The 17,253-nt window shown below is 46.1% G+C and overlaps 2 protein-coding genes across 3 annotated transcripts; both read right to left on the reverse strand.

Annotated features, from left to right (window-relative positions):
- Nucleotides 1-30: 30 nt before the first annotated feature.
- katnal1 (katanin p60 subunit A-like 1) lies at nucleotides 31-11,546 on the reverse strand. 2 transcript variants are annotated; one of them, XM_068746103.1, is made up of 11 exons: nucleotides 11,499-11,546; nucleotides 10,024-10,197; nucleotides 9,574-9,734; nucleotides 9,087-9,255; nucleotides 8,880-9,001; nucleotides 7,508-7,613; nucleotides 3,454-3,612; nucleotides 3,243-3,369; nucleotides 2,834-2,968; nucleotides 2,612-2,738; nucleotides 31-1,245 (listed from the first exon to the last, which is right to left on the reverse strand). In XM_068746103.1, the coding sequence occupies exons 2-11, from the start codon at nucleotides 10,183-10,185 to the stop codon at nucleotides 1,047-1,049; spliced, it is 1,467 nt and encodes a 488-aa protein (XP_068602204.1). In that variant the 5' UTR covers nucleotides 10,186-10,197; nucleotides 11,499-11,546; the 3' UTR covers nucleotides 31-1,046. The 2 variants fall into 2 exon arrangements, with proteins under 2 accessions (XP_068602204.1, XP_068602205.1); XM_068746104.1 differs by lacking the exon at nucleotides 11,499-11,546 and adding an exon at nucleotides 11,172-11,229.
- Nucleotides 11,547-11,901: 355 nt separating this feature from the next.
- Nucleotides 11,902-14,742, reverse strand: kbtbd7 (kelch repeat and BTB (POZ) domain containing 7). Its single transcript, XM_068746495.1, has 3 exons — nucleotides 12,830-14,742; nucleotides 12,705-12,734; nucleotides 11,902-12,328 (listed from the first exon to the last, which is right to left on the reverse strand). The coding sequence occupies exon 1, from the start codon at nucleotides 14,686-14,688 to the stop codon at nucleotides 12,838-12,840; it is 1,851 nt and encodes a 616-aa protein (XP_068602596.1). The 5' UTR covers nucleotides 14,689-14,742; the 3' UTR covers nucleotides 11,902-12,328; nucleotides 12,705-12,734; nucleotides 12,830-12,837.
- Nucleotides 14,743-17,253: the final 2,511 nt, after the last annotated feature.

Raw genomic sequence — 17,253 nt, forward strand, 5'->3', positions numbered from 1 at the left:
AAAAAAAAGAGTCAACAGTGTTTTAGTAATTGAACACTTTGTATTATTTATTGTACATTTCAAAACAAATAACGGCAAAGGCATTTCAAACGCCAGATGCAGATCTCTGATCTAAAAGACGCAAAATATGCAGACATCCCATAAACATTCATGACAAACAGTAAAGGAGACATTCTGGATGTCGGGTCAGAACAATGTACCCACAGTGCTGCTTCAAGGCTCCACAGCTGCTACACATCAAAAACACGGACAGATGAGCTGTTGTAATGGCAACAGTTAAAAAAATACATAAACGGATATTTCAGGAGTAGATGTGCTCTGGAGATATTTAAGCATCAGCTAGGTTGTGTTGGAAAAAGATCTGTGACCTCAGCAGCCATTCAAATGTCACGCGTAAAAGTCGCCTGAATTCATTCCTCGCTCAATTTTCAACGGATCCATCTCCATGACAACTGAGAAAACTCAACCTGCTGATAAAGACTGCCGCGCAGTCTTCATCAGCAGGTTGAGTTTTCTCAGTTGTCATGGAGATGGATCCGTGAAATTGGTTGGTGGCTTTGCAACAGACATCGAGTCGGTTTTTCTGAGTAAGAAAATTATTTTTAAGACTAAACTTGAGTTTTACTGAGTCGATAAAATAAAGAAACCGAGACACAATCAAAGAACCGCATCCTTGAACAATCCGTGGGTGCAGAGTGTTTCAGCTTCACTGCAGTTGTTTGTCACAACAGAACTAACATTAAAAAATACATTTAAACCAGCAAAGAAACAAAAAAAACTAAATACAAACACATTGTCAGCTCTCACTTAACACAGATGTGTTTCTTCAAGTGTGTTCAGTCAGTAGTAAACACGTGGGCTACACGAGAAAAGCATTAAAAGTGCTTAAACGTACAGTGACGGGACGACGGCCTCCTACGGTTCTCTGAAGTAGTGAACGGAGAGAAAAGTTCCCGCTCCTCTTCTCTCGTACAAATCATATACAGACAGGCTGAAATATTTACCTCCGTCTCAGTTAGCTGGGACAGCGTGGCAGAACACACTCCCTACACTGACCCAAACTCGCTCATCCAGGCTTCGTACTTTTCCAGGTCGGCGGCAGAGACAGACTTGGAGATCTTCTTCAGCGTGAGCGCGAAGTCCTCCATGGTCACGGGCATCTGCAGCTCGTCTTTGGACAGGGCTCGGATCTCCTCGGCGCCGAGGCCTTGGATGCGACGACGCATGGCCATCATCGACGCGTCTCTGATGGACACAGGAAGACAGGAGCAGAGGAGGGGAGCTTCTGTCAGTAAACATCAAAGAGCCCGTAGCTCGCAGGACGTACATACAGGGGGTGTAACGTGACACCGGACTACACGCAGAATGGAGAGTTTGCTTTCCCCTCCACGTGCCGTTTTGTCTAAGCCTACGGGGAGGGCATAAAGTAATGCTCCGCGCTCACAGAGCCAAAACAAACGGCACATTCAAGATCAATCGCTATTATTAAATGTGAGGAGGATGTTCCAAGGCTCTTTACAGCAGAAGTTAAGCTTGTAAAGGTGCTCATTGGAGGGGGGGGGCAAACATTTTTATTCGCGGGCCACAATAGGTTCTAAAATTTGACAGCGGGGCCGGGCCGGGAACAGATGGATGGAGTGTTTGTGTGAACTAATATAAATGGCATGTAAAAGACATTACATGAAAGGATTTGGCCTCAGGTAGCATTAGAGCGAAAAAGGTCAAATGAATGAGGTTTATAATAAAATTGTATTTAATGATATTATTTGGACAAGTTCGGCGGGCCGTATTATAAAGCCTAACGGGCCGTATATGGCCCCCGGGCCTTAGTTTGCACATGCCTGGGCTAAACAGAAGTCTCTCTGTTGCGTTTCACCTCTGTAGATAAATGACCACGCATTAAAGAGAAGGAGAACGAGAGAAAGAGAGAAAGAGAGAAAGAGAGAAAGAGAGAAAGAGAGAAAGAGAGAAAGAGAGAAAGAGAGAAAGAGACGAGGCAGCTGAATGACTTTATCAGCATGTGAACATGAATCAGGAGGAGAAACAGACACACGTCTGTTCATCTGCATTCATGCTCCCTGAACTAGAAACACACGCACACACACACACACACACACACACACACACCACCCTTTTTTGTCCAATGACTGAGAAACCGTTCCCCTTTAAAATCTCTGGTACATCCAATATATAATTGACAGCATGATGAGGTTTGGTTCTGGTCCGGCTGGAAAGGAAAGGGTTTGATTTCTGGGATTTTTAGAGAGAAATAGCAACAATGATAAATCAACAGTCTTTAAAAAAAGGCATGAAGCTACATCTGCATGAACTGGATCCTGCCAAAGGTCGTCCGTAACGTGGCGTTACCTCCAGGCACGTCACCTGACATTTTTGCGATGCTTACGGTTATCGGTTATTGTTTTATTTCTGTTTTGTCTCTGAAGTAATTCACGTTTAAAGGCAACGGGAAACTAAATACATCATCTTGAAATTGTTCTTTTAAAATGACAGAAGCTACCCATTGAAATGTGCAGATAAATACACAAACACGTCTTTAAATCACTTGCGTATGCTCTAGTCTGCACACTGCCACACACACACACACACACACCTGCAGACGTTGGTAATATCTGCTCCAGAGTAGCCCTCGGTCTTCTCAGCGATGAGGTCGAGATCCACATCGGCCGCCACCTCCACCTCCCTCAGGCTGATCCTTAGGAGCTCCACCCGACCCACCGCTGGACGCACAATGAGAAACAGCACAAGTCGCGTGTCAGGACCGGGGCGGTTGTCCGGTTCCGTCGTTCTAGTTCCGTCGCGGGTCATGTGGCACCGGTGGGCAGAGAGATGTAGATTCGCTTCTCCAGCCGCCGCCGCATGGCCTCGTCGATGTCCCAGGGGAAGTTGGTCGCAGCGAGGACCATCACCATCTTAGAGGGGTCATCGTTCTCCAGAGCGCCCCCGACCCCTGGTCGCCACACACACACACACACACACACAATGAAAACGTACACAGGACATAGTCTACAAAGTGTATCTAGGACTAACTGGACAAGCTTAAGGGCGCCGTGTCTGCATTTCTATCGATCCTTTCCAAAGCAGTTTTAAAAGTTTACTGTGAAAATGAAAGGGCGCCATAGAAAAACATTATTGTAAACAATTTATACCGAGTGGATTTATTGATACGATCATATACAGAAAGTACTTCCTGGTACGTCTCCCCACCTCTTTATTCCACTCACCATCCATCTGAACCAGGAGCTCGGATTTGACCCTGCGGCTCGCTTCGTGCTCATCCGAAGTTCCTCTTCTGCCACAGATGGAGTCGATCTCGTCGATGAAGATGGTTGTTGGTGCATAAAATTGGGCCTGTTAAAAAATAACAATAAAAGGCGGCACTGTTCCTCTGCCACAGTGAAAAATAAAATACTCGCGTTGTGTAAGTACCGATACCATTTTGAACAGCAGGCAAACAAGCTTTTCTGACTCGCCCCTGTACTTGGAGGTGAGCGTAGACGAGGACACGTTGAAGAAAGTAGTCCCGCATTCTGTGGCCACTGCTTTGGCCAGCAGGGTCTTCCCTGTCCCGGGTGGGCCGACCATTAACACCCCCTAAGACAAAATGTTGCACAGCGTTAGAAACTCGAGGCAAATGTACGCATTTGCTTGTTCATAAGGCCCCCCTCCAGTCACCAGGGTTTCATAGTTCACTGATTTAATTATAATCGACGTAAATTAAAATAGTAAGTTAACGGCCAGAAAGAGGTTGCCGTGGTGAAAACAGCAAACGACCGTTTGTGTGACGATGCTGGGAAATGTTTGTTTCTTTAGAATACATTAAACACAAATTGAGTGCGAGGCAGCCTATCAGAGCGGAGCGGCAATTACCGATCCATTAGAGACGAAAGGGAGGGCGACATTTAGACGGGCAAGGCCGAGCTAAAAGAGAGCGACTGATCTAAAGACAGATATAATCAGCCTCGTGGAGGGATGTGTGAAAAAAAAAATTCATTCATTCACCCGATGCAGATAAACGGACTCATTATGGAGCTGAGGCTGGGAGGTCGCCGTCGCTGTTCATTAGGAATCACACAAGGAGACGATTTATGCACAGAAATATTCTAAACAAAGAAAAACCTCGAAGGAGATCAAAAGGCAGAAATAAAAACACTGAATGAGAGGGTTATTACTGACCTTCACCACGCCTCAGAATGAGAGGGTTATTACTGACCTTCACCAGGCCTCAGAATGAGAGGGTTATTACTGACCTTCACCACGCCTCAGAATGAGAGGGTTATTACTGACCTTCACCAGGCCTCAGAATGAGAGGGTTATTACTGACCTTCACCAGGCCTCAGAATGAGAGGGTTATTACTGACCTTCACCAGGCCTCAGAATGAGAGGGTTATTACTGACCTTCACCAGGCCTCAGAATGAGAGGGTTATTACTGACCTTCACCACGCCTCAGAATGAGAGGGTTATTACTGACCTTCACCAGGCCTCAGAATGAGAGGGTTATTACTGACCTTCACCAGGCCTCAGAATGAGAGGGTTATTACTGACCTTCACCATGCATCAGAATGAGAGGGTTATTACTGACCTTCACCAGGCCTCAGAATGAGAGGGTTATTACTGACCTTCACCAGGCCTCAGAATGAGAGGGTTATTACTGACCTTCACCATGCATCAGAATGAGAGGGTTATTACTGACCTTCACCACGCCTCAGAATGAGAGGGTTATTACTGACCTTCACCAGGCATCAGAATGAGAGGGTTATTACTGACCTTCACCAGGCCTCAGAATGAGAGGGTTATTACTGACCTTCACCAGGCCTCAGAATGAGAGGGTTATTACTGACCTTCACCATGCATCAGAATGAGAGGGTTATTACTGACCTTCACCACGCCTCAGAATGAGAGGGTTATTACTGACCTTCACCAGGCCTCAGAATGAGAGGGTTATTACTGACCTTCACCATGCATCAGGATGAGAGGGTTATTACTGACCTTCACCAAGCCTCAGAATGAGAGGGTTATTACTGACCTTCACCAGGCATCAGAATGAGAGGGTTATTACTGACCTTCACCATGCATCAGAATGAGAGGGTTATTACTGACCTTCACCACGCCTCAGAATGAGAGGGTTATTACTGACCTTCACCATGCATCAGGATGAGAGGGTTATTACTGACCTTCACCAGGCCTCAAAATGAGAGGGTTATTACTGACCTTCACCATGCATCAGAATGAGAGGGTTATTACTGACCTTCACCACGCCTCAGAATGAGAGGGTTATTACTGACCTTCACCAGGCCTCAGAATGAGAGGGTTATTACTGACCTTCACCATGCATCAGAATGAGAGGGTTATTACTGACCTTCACCACGCCTCAGAATGAGAGGGTTATTACTGACCTTCACCAGGCATCAGAATGAGAGGGTTATTACTGACCTTCACCAGGCATCAGAATGAGAGGGTTATTACTGACCTTCACCACGCCTCAGAATGAGAGGGTTATTACTGACCTTCACCACGCCTCAGAATGAGAGGGTTATTCCTGACCTTCACCAGGCATCAGAATGAGAGGGTTATCACTGACCTTCACCAGGCATCAGAATGAGAGGGTTATTACTGACCTTCACCACGCCTCAGAATGAGAGGGTTATTACTGACCTTCCCCATGCCTCAGAATGAGAGGGTTATTACTGACCTTCACCACGCCTCAGAATGAGAGGGTTATTACTGACCTTCACCAGGCATCATAATGAGAGGGTTATTACCGACCTTCACCACGCATCAGAATGAGAGGGTTATTACTGACCTTCACCAGGCATCAGAATGAGAGGGTTATTACTGACCTTCACCACACCTCAGAATGAGAGGGTTATTACTGACCTTCACCAGGCATCAGAATGAGAGGGTTATTACTGACCTTCACCACGCCTCAGAATGAGAGGGTTATTCCTGACCTTCACCAGGCATCAGAATGAGAGGGTTATCACTGACCTTCACCAGGCATCAGAATGAGAGGGTTATTACTGACCTTCACCACGCCTCAGAATGAGAGGGTTATTACTGACCTTCCCCATGCCTCAGAATGAGAGGGTTATTACTGACCTTCACCACGCCTCAGAATGAGAGGGTTATTACTGACCTTCACCAGGCATCATAATGAGAGGGTTATTACTGACCTTCACCACGCATCAGAATGAGAGGGTTATTACTGACCTTCACCAGGCATCAGAATGAGAGGGTTATTACTGACCTTCACCACACCTCAGAATGAGAGGGTTATTACTGACCTTCACCAGGCATCAGAATGAGAGGGTTATTACTGACCTTCACCACGCCTCAGAATGAGAGGGTTATTACTGACCTTCACCACGCCTCAGAATGAGAGGGTTATTACTGACCTTCACCAGGCCTCAGAATGAGAGGGTTATTACTGACCTTCACCAGGCCTCAGAATGAGAGGGTTATTACTGACCTTCACCAGGCATCAGAATGAGAGGGTTATTACTGACCTTCACCAGGCATCATAATGAGAGGGTTATTACTGACCTTCACCAGGCATCAGAATGAGAGGGTTATTACTGACCTTCACCACGCCTCAGAATGAGAGGGTTATCACTGACCTTCACCAGGCCTCAGAATGAGAGGGTTATTACTGACCTTCACCACGCCTCAGAATGAGAGGGTTATTACTGACCTTCACCACGCCTCAGAATGAGAGGGTTATTACTGACCTTCACCAGGCATCAGAATGAGAGGGTTATTACTGACCTTCACCACGCCTTAGAATGAGAGGGTTATTACTGACCTTCACCACGCCTCAGAATGAGAGGGTTATTACTGACCTTCACCAGGCCTCAGAATGAGAGGGTTATTACTGACCTTCACCAGGCATCAGAATGAGAGGGTTATTACTGACCTTCACCAGGCCTCAGAATGAGAGGGTTATTACTGACCTTCACCAGGCATCAGAATGAGAGGGTTATTACTGACCTTCACCAGGCCTCAGAATGAGAGGGTTATTACTGACCTTCACCACGCATCAGAATGAGAGGGTTATTACTGACTGCAACACAGCTGCACAAACCTCTTTATTAAATGTCAACTTTTATTAACTTAAAAGGTCTTTTTTTTATAAGACTAGTTTGTGAATCTCAATTTTTTGTGAAAATCTTAATTAGGAATTCACGAATCAGGCAAACGAAAATCCCCGTTCTGTGAGAAATGGCGACTTGTCCAGGGTGTACCCCGCCTCTCGCCCATCGTCTGCTGCGACAGGCTGCAGCACGACCTGCGACTCGGTAACGGACAAAGCGGTTCAGAAGACGAATGATGACAGATAAACAGAAATGCTCTTTCTTACGATGGTGAGTTTACAAGTGGCCACAAATATCCTTTCTGCTTTTCAGCATAATATTGTGTGTGTGTGTATGTGTGTGTGTGTGTGTGTGTGTGTGTGTGTGTGTGTGTGTGTGTGTGTGTGTGTGTGTGTACCTTCCAGGGGCGACGGATACCCCTAAAGAAGTCGGGCATCCACATGGGCAAGACCACCGCTTCCCTGAGCAGCTTCTTAGCATCTTCCAGATCAGCAATGTCGTCCCTAGAGTTCAAGAATTCAGACAGCACTGCTGAGGAAAAAGGACTTCACCCAAACCATGTTGGGGAACATGTTCCCTTTCTACATACCCAACCATGTTGGGGAACATGTTTCCTTGCTACATACCCAACCATGTTGGGGAACATGTTTCCTTGCTACATACCCAACCATGTTGGGGAACATGTTTCCTTGCTACATACCCAAACATGTTGGGGAACATGTTTCCTTGCTACATACCCAAACATGTTGGGGAACATTTTTCCTTGCTACATACACAACCATGTTGGGGAACATGTTTCCTTTCTACATACCCAACCATGTTGGGGAACATGTTTCCTTTCTACATACCCAAACATGTTGGGGAACATGTTTCCTTGCTACATATCCAACCATGTTGGGGAACATGTTCCCTTGCTACATACCCAAACATGTTGGGGAACATGTTTCCCTGCTACATACCCAAACATGTTGAGGAACATGTTCCCTTGCTACATACCCAACCATGTTGGGGAACATGTTTCCTTGCTACATACCCAAACATGTTGGGGAACATTTTTCCTTGCTACATACCCAACCATGTTGGGGAACATGTTTCCTTTCTACATACCCAAACATGTTGGGGAACATGTTTCCTTGCTACATACCCAACCATGTTGGGGAACATGTTCCCTTGCTACATACCCAAACATGTTGGGGAACATGTTTCCTTGCTACATACCCAAACATGTTGGGGAACATTTTTCCTTGCTACATACCCAACCATGTTGGGGAACATGTTTCCTTGCTACATACCCAAACATGTTGGGGAACATTTTTCCTTGCTACATATCCAACCATGTTGGGGAACATGTTCCCTTGCTACATACCCAAACATGTTGGGGAACATGTTTCCCTGCTACATACCCAACCATGTTGGGGAACATGTTTCCCTGCTACATACCCAAACATGTTGGGGAACATGTTTCCTTGCTACATACCCAACCATGTTGGGGAACATGTTTCCCTGCTACATACCCAACCATGTTGGGGAACATGTTTCCCTGCTACATACCCAACCATGTTGGGGAACATGTTTCCTTTCTACATACCCAACCATGTTGGGGAACGTTTCCTTGCTACATACCCAACCATGTTGGGGAACGTTTCCTTGCTACATACCCAACCATGTTGGGGAACATGTTTCCTTGCTACATACCCAACCATGTTGGGGAACATGTTTCCCTGCTACATACCCAACCATGTTGGGGAACATGTTTCCCTGCTACATACCAGTGTATGTTAATGTTACGCGACACAATATCTCTCTCCAGTGCGTCGACCAGGTCGCTGTCATATCCTGCCCCATCGAACCTCTTCTGCTCTGCATTCCCTTCTCCAGACATTTTCTTTCCCTGATTGAGGGGAAAAATAACTCATTTTCTTTCACCCATTCATCCATCGCCTCCCACAACCACCAAATAAGCAGTGTAGTCCAACCTTATCGTCTTTGGCCTTTAAGCCTCGGGCATCTCTGCATCCCATTCGCTCTGGTTTGACGTTGGCCTGACCACGGCCACCTGGCCCCGCCCCTCGATGCTGCAGGGCAGGCGATTCCTTCCGCTGCTGTTTCGCTGCACTGCTGGGGCGCTTTAGTGCAACGGGATTCCTACAGACGCATTTTTATTCCACTTATTTATTCTCATTTTATCTTATTTATTCCACTTTAACATAAGAGCTGCTAACTATTTTCTCGCATTCACTGCCTTTCTGAGATGTGTTGATTCAAGTGTCAACATGTTTATTCCGAATATGTACAGTAAATTTACACAAATGTCACATGACCTTATCAACGTGACCTCGACACACAGCATTTATGCTCAACAAAAATATTCATTAGGTATGAATTACTGACTGTGCATATATTAAGTACCTTTATGAAGCACACGGGGGCTTTGGGGCAAAGATATAAGTACCACAAACACACCTGTGTTCTGCAGGGATGGGAGGGGGCCAATCCGCCGGATCCTCAGGTCCGTCCTCGGACTGCGGAGCCAGGATGTGCACTGGCCTCTCCGACTTAAAGCTCTCGAGCGTCACCATGATGCTTTTCACTTGTTCATACTCCTTTCTTAGTTCCTGTCCGACCTGTCGACAAACAGAGGAAGGACGGCATTCTGTACTTCACTGAAAATACAAGACTTTTTGTGTTCATGTATCTAAGATAAAAGAAAATACCCAGTTAGGATTGAATGTTCCACAATTATTTGACTTATCAATAGAAACGGCCACTGGTGAATAAAAACTGCCGCATCTAGTGACAGGTCAAATTAGATTTAGTTAAAAAGTCGAACAGCAGTTAGCCGCTGATGCTAACGATCCAGGCTATACCTGCTGCACGAGGGGGTCGTAGACGGTCAGGGTTCGGGGAACTCACCCGCTGCCATTTGGCTTTGAGTGCAGAGTCTCTGAGGGACTGCCGGAGCTTCTGGATCTGCTGAATGACGCCCTGGTAGTACACAACGGACGAGTCGTAATTTCCCAGCAGAGCAAACTCACGGCCCTTCTTGGCGTTGTCAAATATTTCCGCTAGATTCATGTCGAGTCGCCGCTTTAAGGTGAGAGAGAGAAAAAAAAGATCGTTTAGTGTTGAAATAACTTTGACTGGGAATAAAGTGTTAGTTAATGCTGACTACAATCAATCGGGATAACGATTGATTATATATTGTAGGTGCCCCAAACGCTCTCCATCGGGCCCCACGTTCACACTCCAGTGAGCGACGGCTGCCCTGCAAGGTGTTGCCAGGGAGCAAGTTGGGGTTCAGTGCCTTGCCCAAGGACACCGCGACACACGGACAGTCAGAGCCGGGATTCAAACCTAACGCTCTACCCACCGAGCCTCAGCCTCCCCTTACATGTTACGTTACATTTTATATGACTTGCACTACACTGGGATGAAAACCCCTGAATCGGCTTGTTTAACTCAGACGCTGCGTAAATACTGGAACAACATTCCCTTCTGTGGTGGATTTACATCAATTTCAAACTCTGTTGGATGATAAGCTCTATGACCATTACTATTACTACTACTATCCATTTTGTAGGGTGTGACCATTTAATCCTGCCTGGAACAAATATTTGATTTAATTAAGGGGGTCTACGTCCGAGCAGAACAACCCCCCCAGCAGATGCAGGATTTGTTTTTTGTATCATTCAATAACATGTGAAAAAGGGAAAACAATTATTTAACTTCTTGAGTTAATCCATAAATCGCACGTGTAGTCTAGAAAATGTCTTATTTCTGGTCTTAGTGGCATCGCAGTTTTCACTGATAATGGTTGAACTACACCCGGTTAAATCAACCTGTTGTTTACATTAGCCTGCTCTATGGTCTGCCCTCTTGTCAGCGTTAGCTCGTTGCTAGCTTACCGCTAGGCCACGAGCAAAACGACTCGTGTGGTAATAAATACCGAAAAACGCTATTTAATTCCCACAGCGCGTGTTTAGCATACGCGTCGCCGGAACAAGCGGAACTCTAAATAGTTCGTCTTTGAGCGCAGTAACGGGTCAAAGCAACGCGCGTACCCGCTTGGCATGTTCTTGTTGGGGTAAACGTCTGCATCAGAGGTCCGGCATTGTTACCATGGCCGCAGAGACGCGCGTGAAGACCACAGACTCAGCTTGTTTGTCGTGCTGCATTCACGGACTACACGAAGGGCTCGTAAATAGCAAACTCCTCCCGCTACGCGACCGTCTCTTGTAGATCTTAAAAAGTAATCTAAAAACGTTTTCTATAAAATGCCTGTACAAGTTGTAGAAAAATCGATATAGTTCCGTAAATCTACTCGCCTTTCAAATAACGAATACGTCATTTTCAATTTAATCTGAGTTTATCTGGTTTTCGGGACTTACGCAATTTTATCATCTGCCCTTTGGTCGGCGCTCAAACCCATCACTAAGTCCACCCCACGATGACGCAGGGAAGCTCGTCCACGGTGCTTTCCACGGCTGTTCCGGAGCTTTAAATTACAACGCATTATACCTGACAGTAGATTAAACTATTCTCGTTGAAATGAAATGAAGGATGATGGCTGATTGGTTAATAGTAAAATAAATCTAATCATTGAATTAAAAGTAATGTGTGTTTAATTATATATGAACATTATATATTATAATAACGATGCATATTCCAGTTTGTTACACTCCGACTATTTTAATGAAAATCTGTTAAATATTAAAGATTATTTGATGAAACAAGAGAAAAAATGTAATTTTGTTTCCTGCTTGCAACACAAACATGAAAACACGCATCCAGTCAAGAGAAGCGTTTCAAAGACACGCCCATTTAATACGGAATTTGTCACCAAAACCATCTGACCTTGCTTGACCTTCACATTATATCATGGCACACGGTCTGCAGTCTAAACCTGAGAGTGGACACGGCACTGGACCTCAGAGAACACCTGCTATACGTTTTATGTTCTGCACATGAACGTGAAACAAGGTTAGCTCATTTTAAAGCACTGAAAATGGCTGCCTTTTTTCTGCCCGTCAGTCACTGTGTGGTAGTAACACGGTAATAAGCAGGCGTGCCCACGTTTGTTGGCTAAATAAACCAAATGTTTGTCACACATTTGCTTACAACATTAAACAGGCCTTCCACAGAAAACTCAGTGCATTCCTCTTTAACTCCATCATCATCATCGTCATCGTCTGTGGATCCTCACCAAGCAGTGAAGGGCCTGACATGAAAAAGAAATTAGCCTGGCAAATATTCCAAACATATATAGTCATGTTCAAATAAAACTTCCTGAAGTATCGCACGAGAAAGACACAATGGTCTCGTCCGATGCTGACACCAACAAAAAGAGTAAGAAGGGTGAAACTGAAAATAGTACATTTGATTTTATTTGAATCCGCTGAATGCAAGTTATTTTTCCAATTTGTAAAAAGTCAGTTAACCCTATGATCTGTATCGCATTCTACTTCCTTGGTTACATCATAGCAACCTCATTCCCAGACCCTTTGTTTTGTAGGTGAGACTTTGACATGACAGGAATAACATACTGAGAAAAAAGCAGTAGAATTACTGGAGGCTTGGTTCCAGCAGTTAAATACCTCATCAAGCTACGCTTGTATCCGACATCGCTGTAAAAAAGAGACACGTTTATTCCCGTATTTCCCTTAAAGATATATATATATATATTTAATCACAAATGATAAAAGTGAAGCTCTTTCTTCACCATCAATTCTAATCTGAGAAAGAGCTCGAGCTGCCCGAGTCGGAGTCGACATCCGTCAGCCCGTCGAAGTCCCAGTCAGCGCTGGAGCCGCTGTCGTCGTCCTCCTCGGTGGAGAAGCGGCGCGCAGAGCCGAGGCACGCCGGGTACACGCGCGTCGACACGCACACCGGCCCCAGGGTGGACACGTACACCGCCTGGACTTTCTTCCACGCGTCCCCGGCCGGGTCGTACTCGTAGACGAAGACCTGGTTTTTGTTGTACTGCAGTAGAGTCTGCGTGAGGAGGAGCAGGTTGCCGTTGTGCTGGATCACCTGATAGTTTAAGGAACAGCTGTTAATAGGAATGTCCCCCAACCGCCGCCACTCCCCTCTGGCGGGACTGTACGCTTTCACCACGGGCACGTCGCACACGAAGACGATCTGGTCCCGGAACACGCACGCCTTGTGCAGCTTGTTCCTCCTCAGCGACCCGCAGTGGCGCCAGCGGTTCCTCTTGGGGTCGTAGCAGAGCATCCTCCTCCGGTTCACCACGTACAAGAGGCCGTTCAGCGGCAGCACCTGCATCTTACCCAAGGAGTGCGGCAGGGGCGCCGCGAAGGTCCACTGGTCCCTCTGGACGCTGTAACACTCCACCTCCTTTAATCTGGCGTCCGTCGCCGGGTGCCTCCCGCCCAAGAGGTACACGTGGCCATTGAGGTACCCGATCCCCGAGTGGATCCTCCCCATCGGCCGCTCCGCCAGCGCCCGCCAGCTGTCGCGCACGGGGTTGTAGAGCCAGAACTGTTTGGAGAGATGCGACGCCAGGAACAGGCGGTGGTCCGGCGTGGCGCACGCCGTCAAGGACTCCATCGTGGAACGTTTGTAATCCTGACTGCCGAGGTCTTCCACGGGGGGCGCCATGAAGTACAGGTCCTCCGAGGAAGGGTCGCAGCACATGATCCTGTCGTTCGGCAGGCCGAAGAAGAGAATCATTTCCTTCGCGCCGACGCCGATTCTCTGCTTCGGGACATTTGGAGCTTCCAAACTCTTCTCTGCGGACCGACTGTTGAAAAAATACGCAAGGTGCTTCCCGACGAGCGGCCTCGCCGCGAGGCTCTCCAGATAAGACTGGTCGCGTTCGGCCAGCAGGCCCCAGCGCACGCACGAGAGCGCCTGCAGCGCCGCGTCCCGGTTCTCCGGCGCGTTGGCCTCGATCCACTGCAACGCCGCCGAGCACACCGTCCGCTCGCAGTCCACGTCCAGGGCGGTCAGGGACAGCAGCTCCTTCAGCTGCATCAGACCCAGGTCGCAGAGGCCCCCCCCGCCGCACACCTGGCTCGCGTTCCTGGCCACGAACGCCTGGGCGTTCTCCTTCAGCTCCAGATCGCCGTAGGCGTCCGCGAACTGGAGCACGGCCACGCAGTTGGAGAGGTCCAGCCTCCTCGCCATGAAGCCGGCGCAGGCCGCCATGATGTAGTCGAACTGGAGCATGTTGGCGGCGGCGTACAGCCGCTGCACGTTGCCCTCCGTCACCGCCACCAGTCCGGTGTAACAGTAATGGATGATGGCGGACATGGACTCGGCGTCCACCCGGCGGATGAGCACTCTCTCCCGCGCGCTCTCGCCCAGCCCACCGGTGAACATGCTTCTGAAGTACGGGCTGGCCGCAGCGAGGATGTTGCGGCTGCACAAGAACACTTGGCCGGACTCCCCTCCGGTCGACGCGGCCTCCGGAGACTCCTCTTCAGGCTCGACTCCAACGGTGACGTCACAGAGCAGTCGACAGTCGTAGAGGCATTTCAATTCCTTTATCAGCCGTCGCGCGTGAGTGACGTCCTCCAACACCTCGGGGCCGGTGAAGCAGCCCAGCGCGGACGCCATTGCGAAGGCTTCAAAGTGGGCGTCGCAGTTAGCTGCTAGGCGGTAAACATGCTACCGCTGTTAGCATGCAAAGGAAACTAATTCGCTTTAGCAGCGAGTTGAGAGCGGAATGTTCTTCCGCGTGTCTAAAAGCCGCTCGTTCTTATTGCTTTTAAGTTGTTTACTTCTTTTTACCAGACGTAATCCATAAATGATACCCGGTTAGCCTCGTTCTCATGAATGCCGTCCTCTGTTTAGGCTGGGGGGGGGGGACACGGTCAAAGATGTTCCGCCATCGAATACAAGTTCCGGGAAAGATTTCCGAAATAAAGTTCCATTACATGTGGAAGTGGTGCACGTAGTTTCTTTTTAATGACCAAAACTATACAGTTCAGTAAGATATGAAATTATCATGTTAACAACCTTCATGTTTACGGATGGTACTTCTTGTTATTTTGAAATGAAATAAATTGAATATCTTACTTTGAAAATATATTCTTTGGCTTCCGGTCGTATCCATCGCTTGCCAAGAACGGCTTCTCTGATTGGTTCATGTCAATAACATGCTCTATGGTTGGTCCGATTGATTGAAGAGACTGCTTCACGATATTAACGATAAAAAAAAGTCAATCTTTAATTATTTTATCAAAGTTTTGTCTTTCTTTTTTAGGCGTAAGATGGGATGTGTTATAAATTTAATATGTATAAAGTACATTTGTTCAAGTGAGTAATGAAAGTGCTACCACATTATTGTGTGGGCCTGCTACTACTACTATTGCAACAAGTATTACTACTAATACTATTATCAGTAATCATTAATCATTATTGGACCAGTTTTCCAACATGGTCCTAGATTTAGTGTGGAATCATCTTATCCCCGGTTGAAGCCCAGCTCATATGCCAAAATCATCCACTCGACTCTAATCTGGATGGAAATATCCTGTAGTGTCTTCATGTTTATCACAGCATGCCAAAACATATTAACAAATAGATTTCTTGCTATGAGATAACTGAAAATGTAAAAACAAAGATTGTGCAAACCTATTGGGGCTTTGCTCAGCATCATCTCAAATTCCAAGCCAAAGTAACTGTCTTCACAAACTTCATTTCACAGATATATACTGTATACACACAAGTATCCAGATGTTAGAGATAAGCCAGATAACAAAAATACATTTGAATTCCAAATAACTGGCAGAGACTCACTCCCCGTTGGGTACTGTATCTCACACAAAAGTGTTACTGGGAAGATTCTTTAATCAACTCACTAATATGTCAAACATGAACAACCTTTTTGGTTCCCATGTGAGGCAAACGCCTCTCAGGTTTAATCACCCGCTACAAACTGATGTAATGTGTATAACATTACCACAATATCAGCAGGGTTTTAAAACCAGAGATTTAAAAATGCCCCACTTGAAGTTTTAGTCTATTAATAAGCATTTCCCCCCTATTTTCCCCCCTCCCATCTGGGAGGAGGCTGCGCAGCATCAGGGCCAGAACCACCAGGTTCAAAAACAGTTTCTTCCCTGATGCTGTGAGGGTTGTGAACAGTGGATAACTCGGAGGCCAAATGCACTGCTTCCGTGTTGGACCCAAACGGGGATCGTGCAATCACTTGTCACTTTGTCACTTTGTCACTTTTTAATTTTGTGTATATATTTACTTTAAGTTGAATGAATGTGTGTTGTGTGCCTCGAGCTGGGACCTGAGTGCTGTTTTTCGTTCGTGCATGAGAGTGTATGAATGACATTAAAGATTTCTTGATTCTTGATTCTTGATTCTTGATTTCATCTGTTTGAAAATATATTTTTCATCTATTTGTGGGGTAGGTTTTGTTAAAATTATCAACACACTGGGTTCAGTCATGCTTGGCTGATTCGAGTGTGCTGAATAAGAAAAAAACTTTTAAACACCCACATTTACTTTACCAAGTAATTCCAATTGTCCATCCCTTATTAAAGTATCCTCTAACAAGGAAAGAAAAACTGGATCTGTGAGAATAAATCTATCCGGATCATCCTACTCGTAACACGCTGTTCAACTCAAGTGAACCACGTGAAACAACACAGAATCAGGACAAACTTCAATGCAGTCTTATCAGCTTCCGGCACCGCAGCAGAGACTGCCAGCGCACGTAGCACACAGCGCACAAAGGTGTTTGTATTTGATCATCAACTATGATGTGAATGAGATGGAAAATTCAAATATTTTCAAAGGCTTTTATTTACCGGTACTTATAAAAAATTCATCTCTTCAATTTTTTGTAATCCATAAAAAGCATCAGACCTTCTTGTGCAATATCTTCATTTATGTTTATCAAAGAACATTACAAATATCGGCTCTTATGTAAACAGTAAACAACAGTAAAGCAGCCCAAACATAATGCAAGTATTTACAGCTATTTTAACATAATTTTATACAGCACTCCCCCAAAAAATGCAGATTCATTACTGGTAATTTATTTTGTGTTAATTGTTATTCTGATCAAAGTGCTACAAGGCTCAGTCAATAAATATAACAGACATGAATTACACAACATTAGTTTCACAGGATGTCAAAGTTTAACCTCATATGTTACAGCAC

Source organism: Brachionichthys hirsutus, chromosome 12, assembly GCF_040956055.1.
Source record: "Brachionichthys hirsutus isolate HB-005 chromosome 12, CSIRO-AGI_Bhir_v1, whole genome shotgun sequence".
In the NCBI taxonomy this organism is placed as follows: domain Eukaryota; kingdom Metazoa; phylum Chordata; class Actinopteri; order Lophiiformes; family Brachionichthyidae; genus Brachionichthys; species Brachionichthys hirsutus.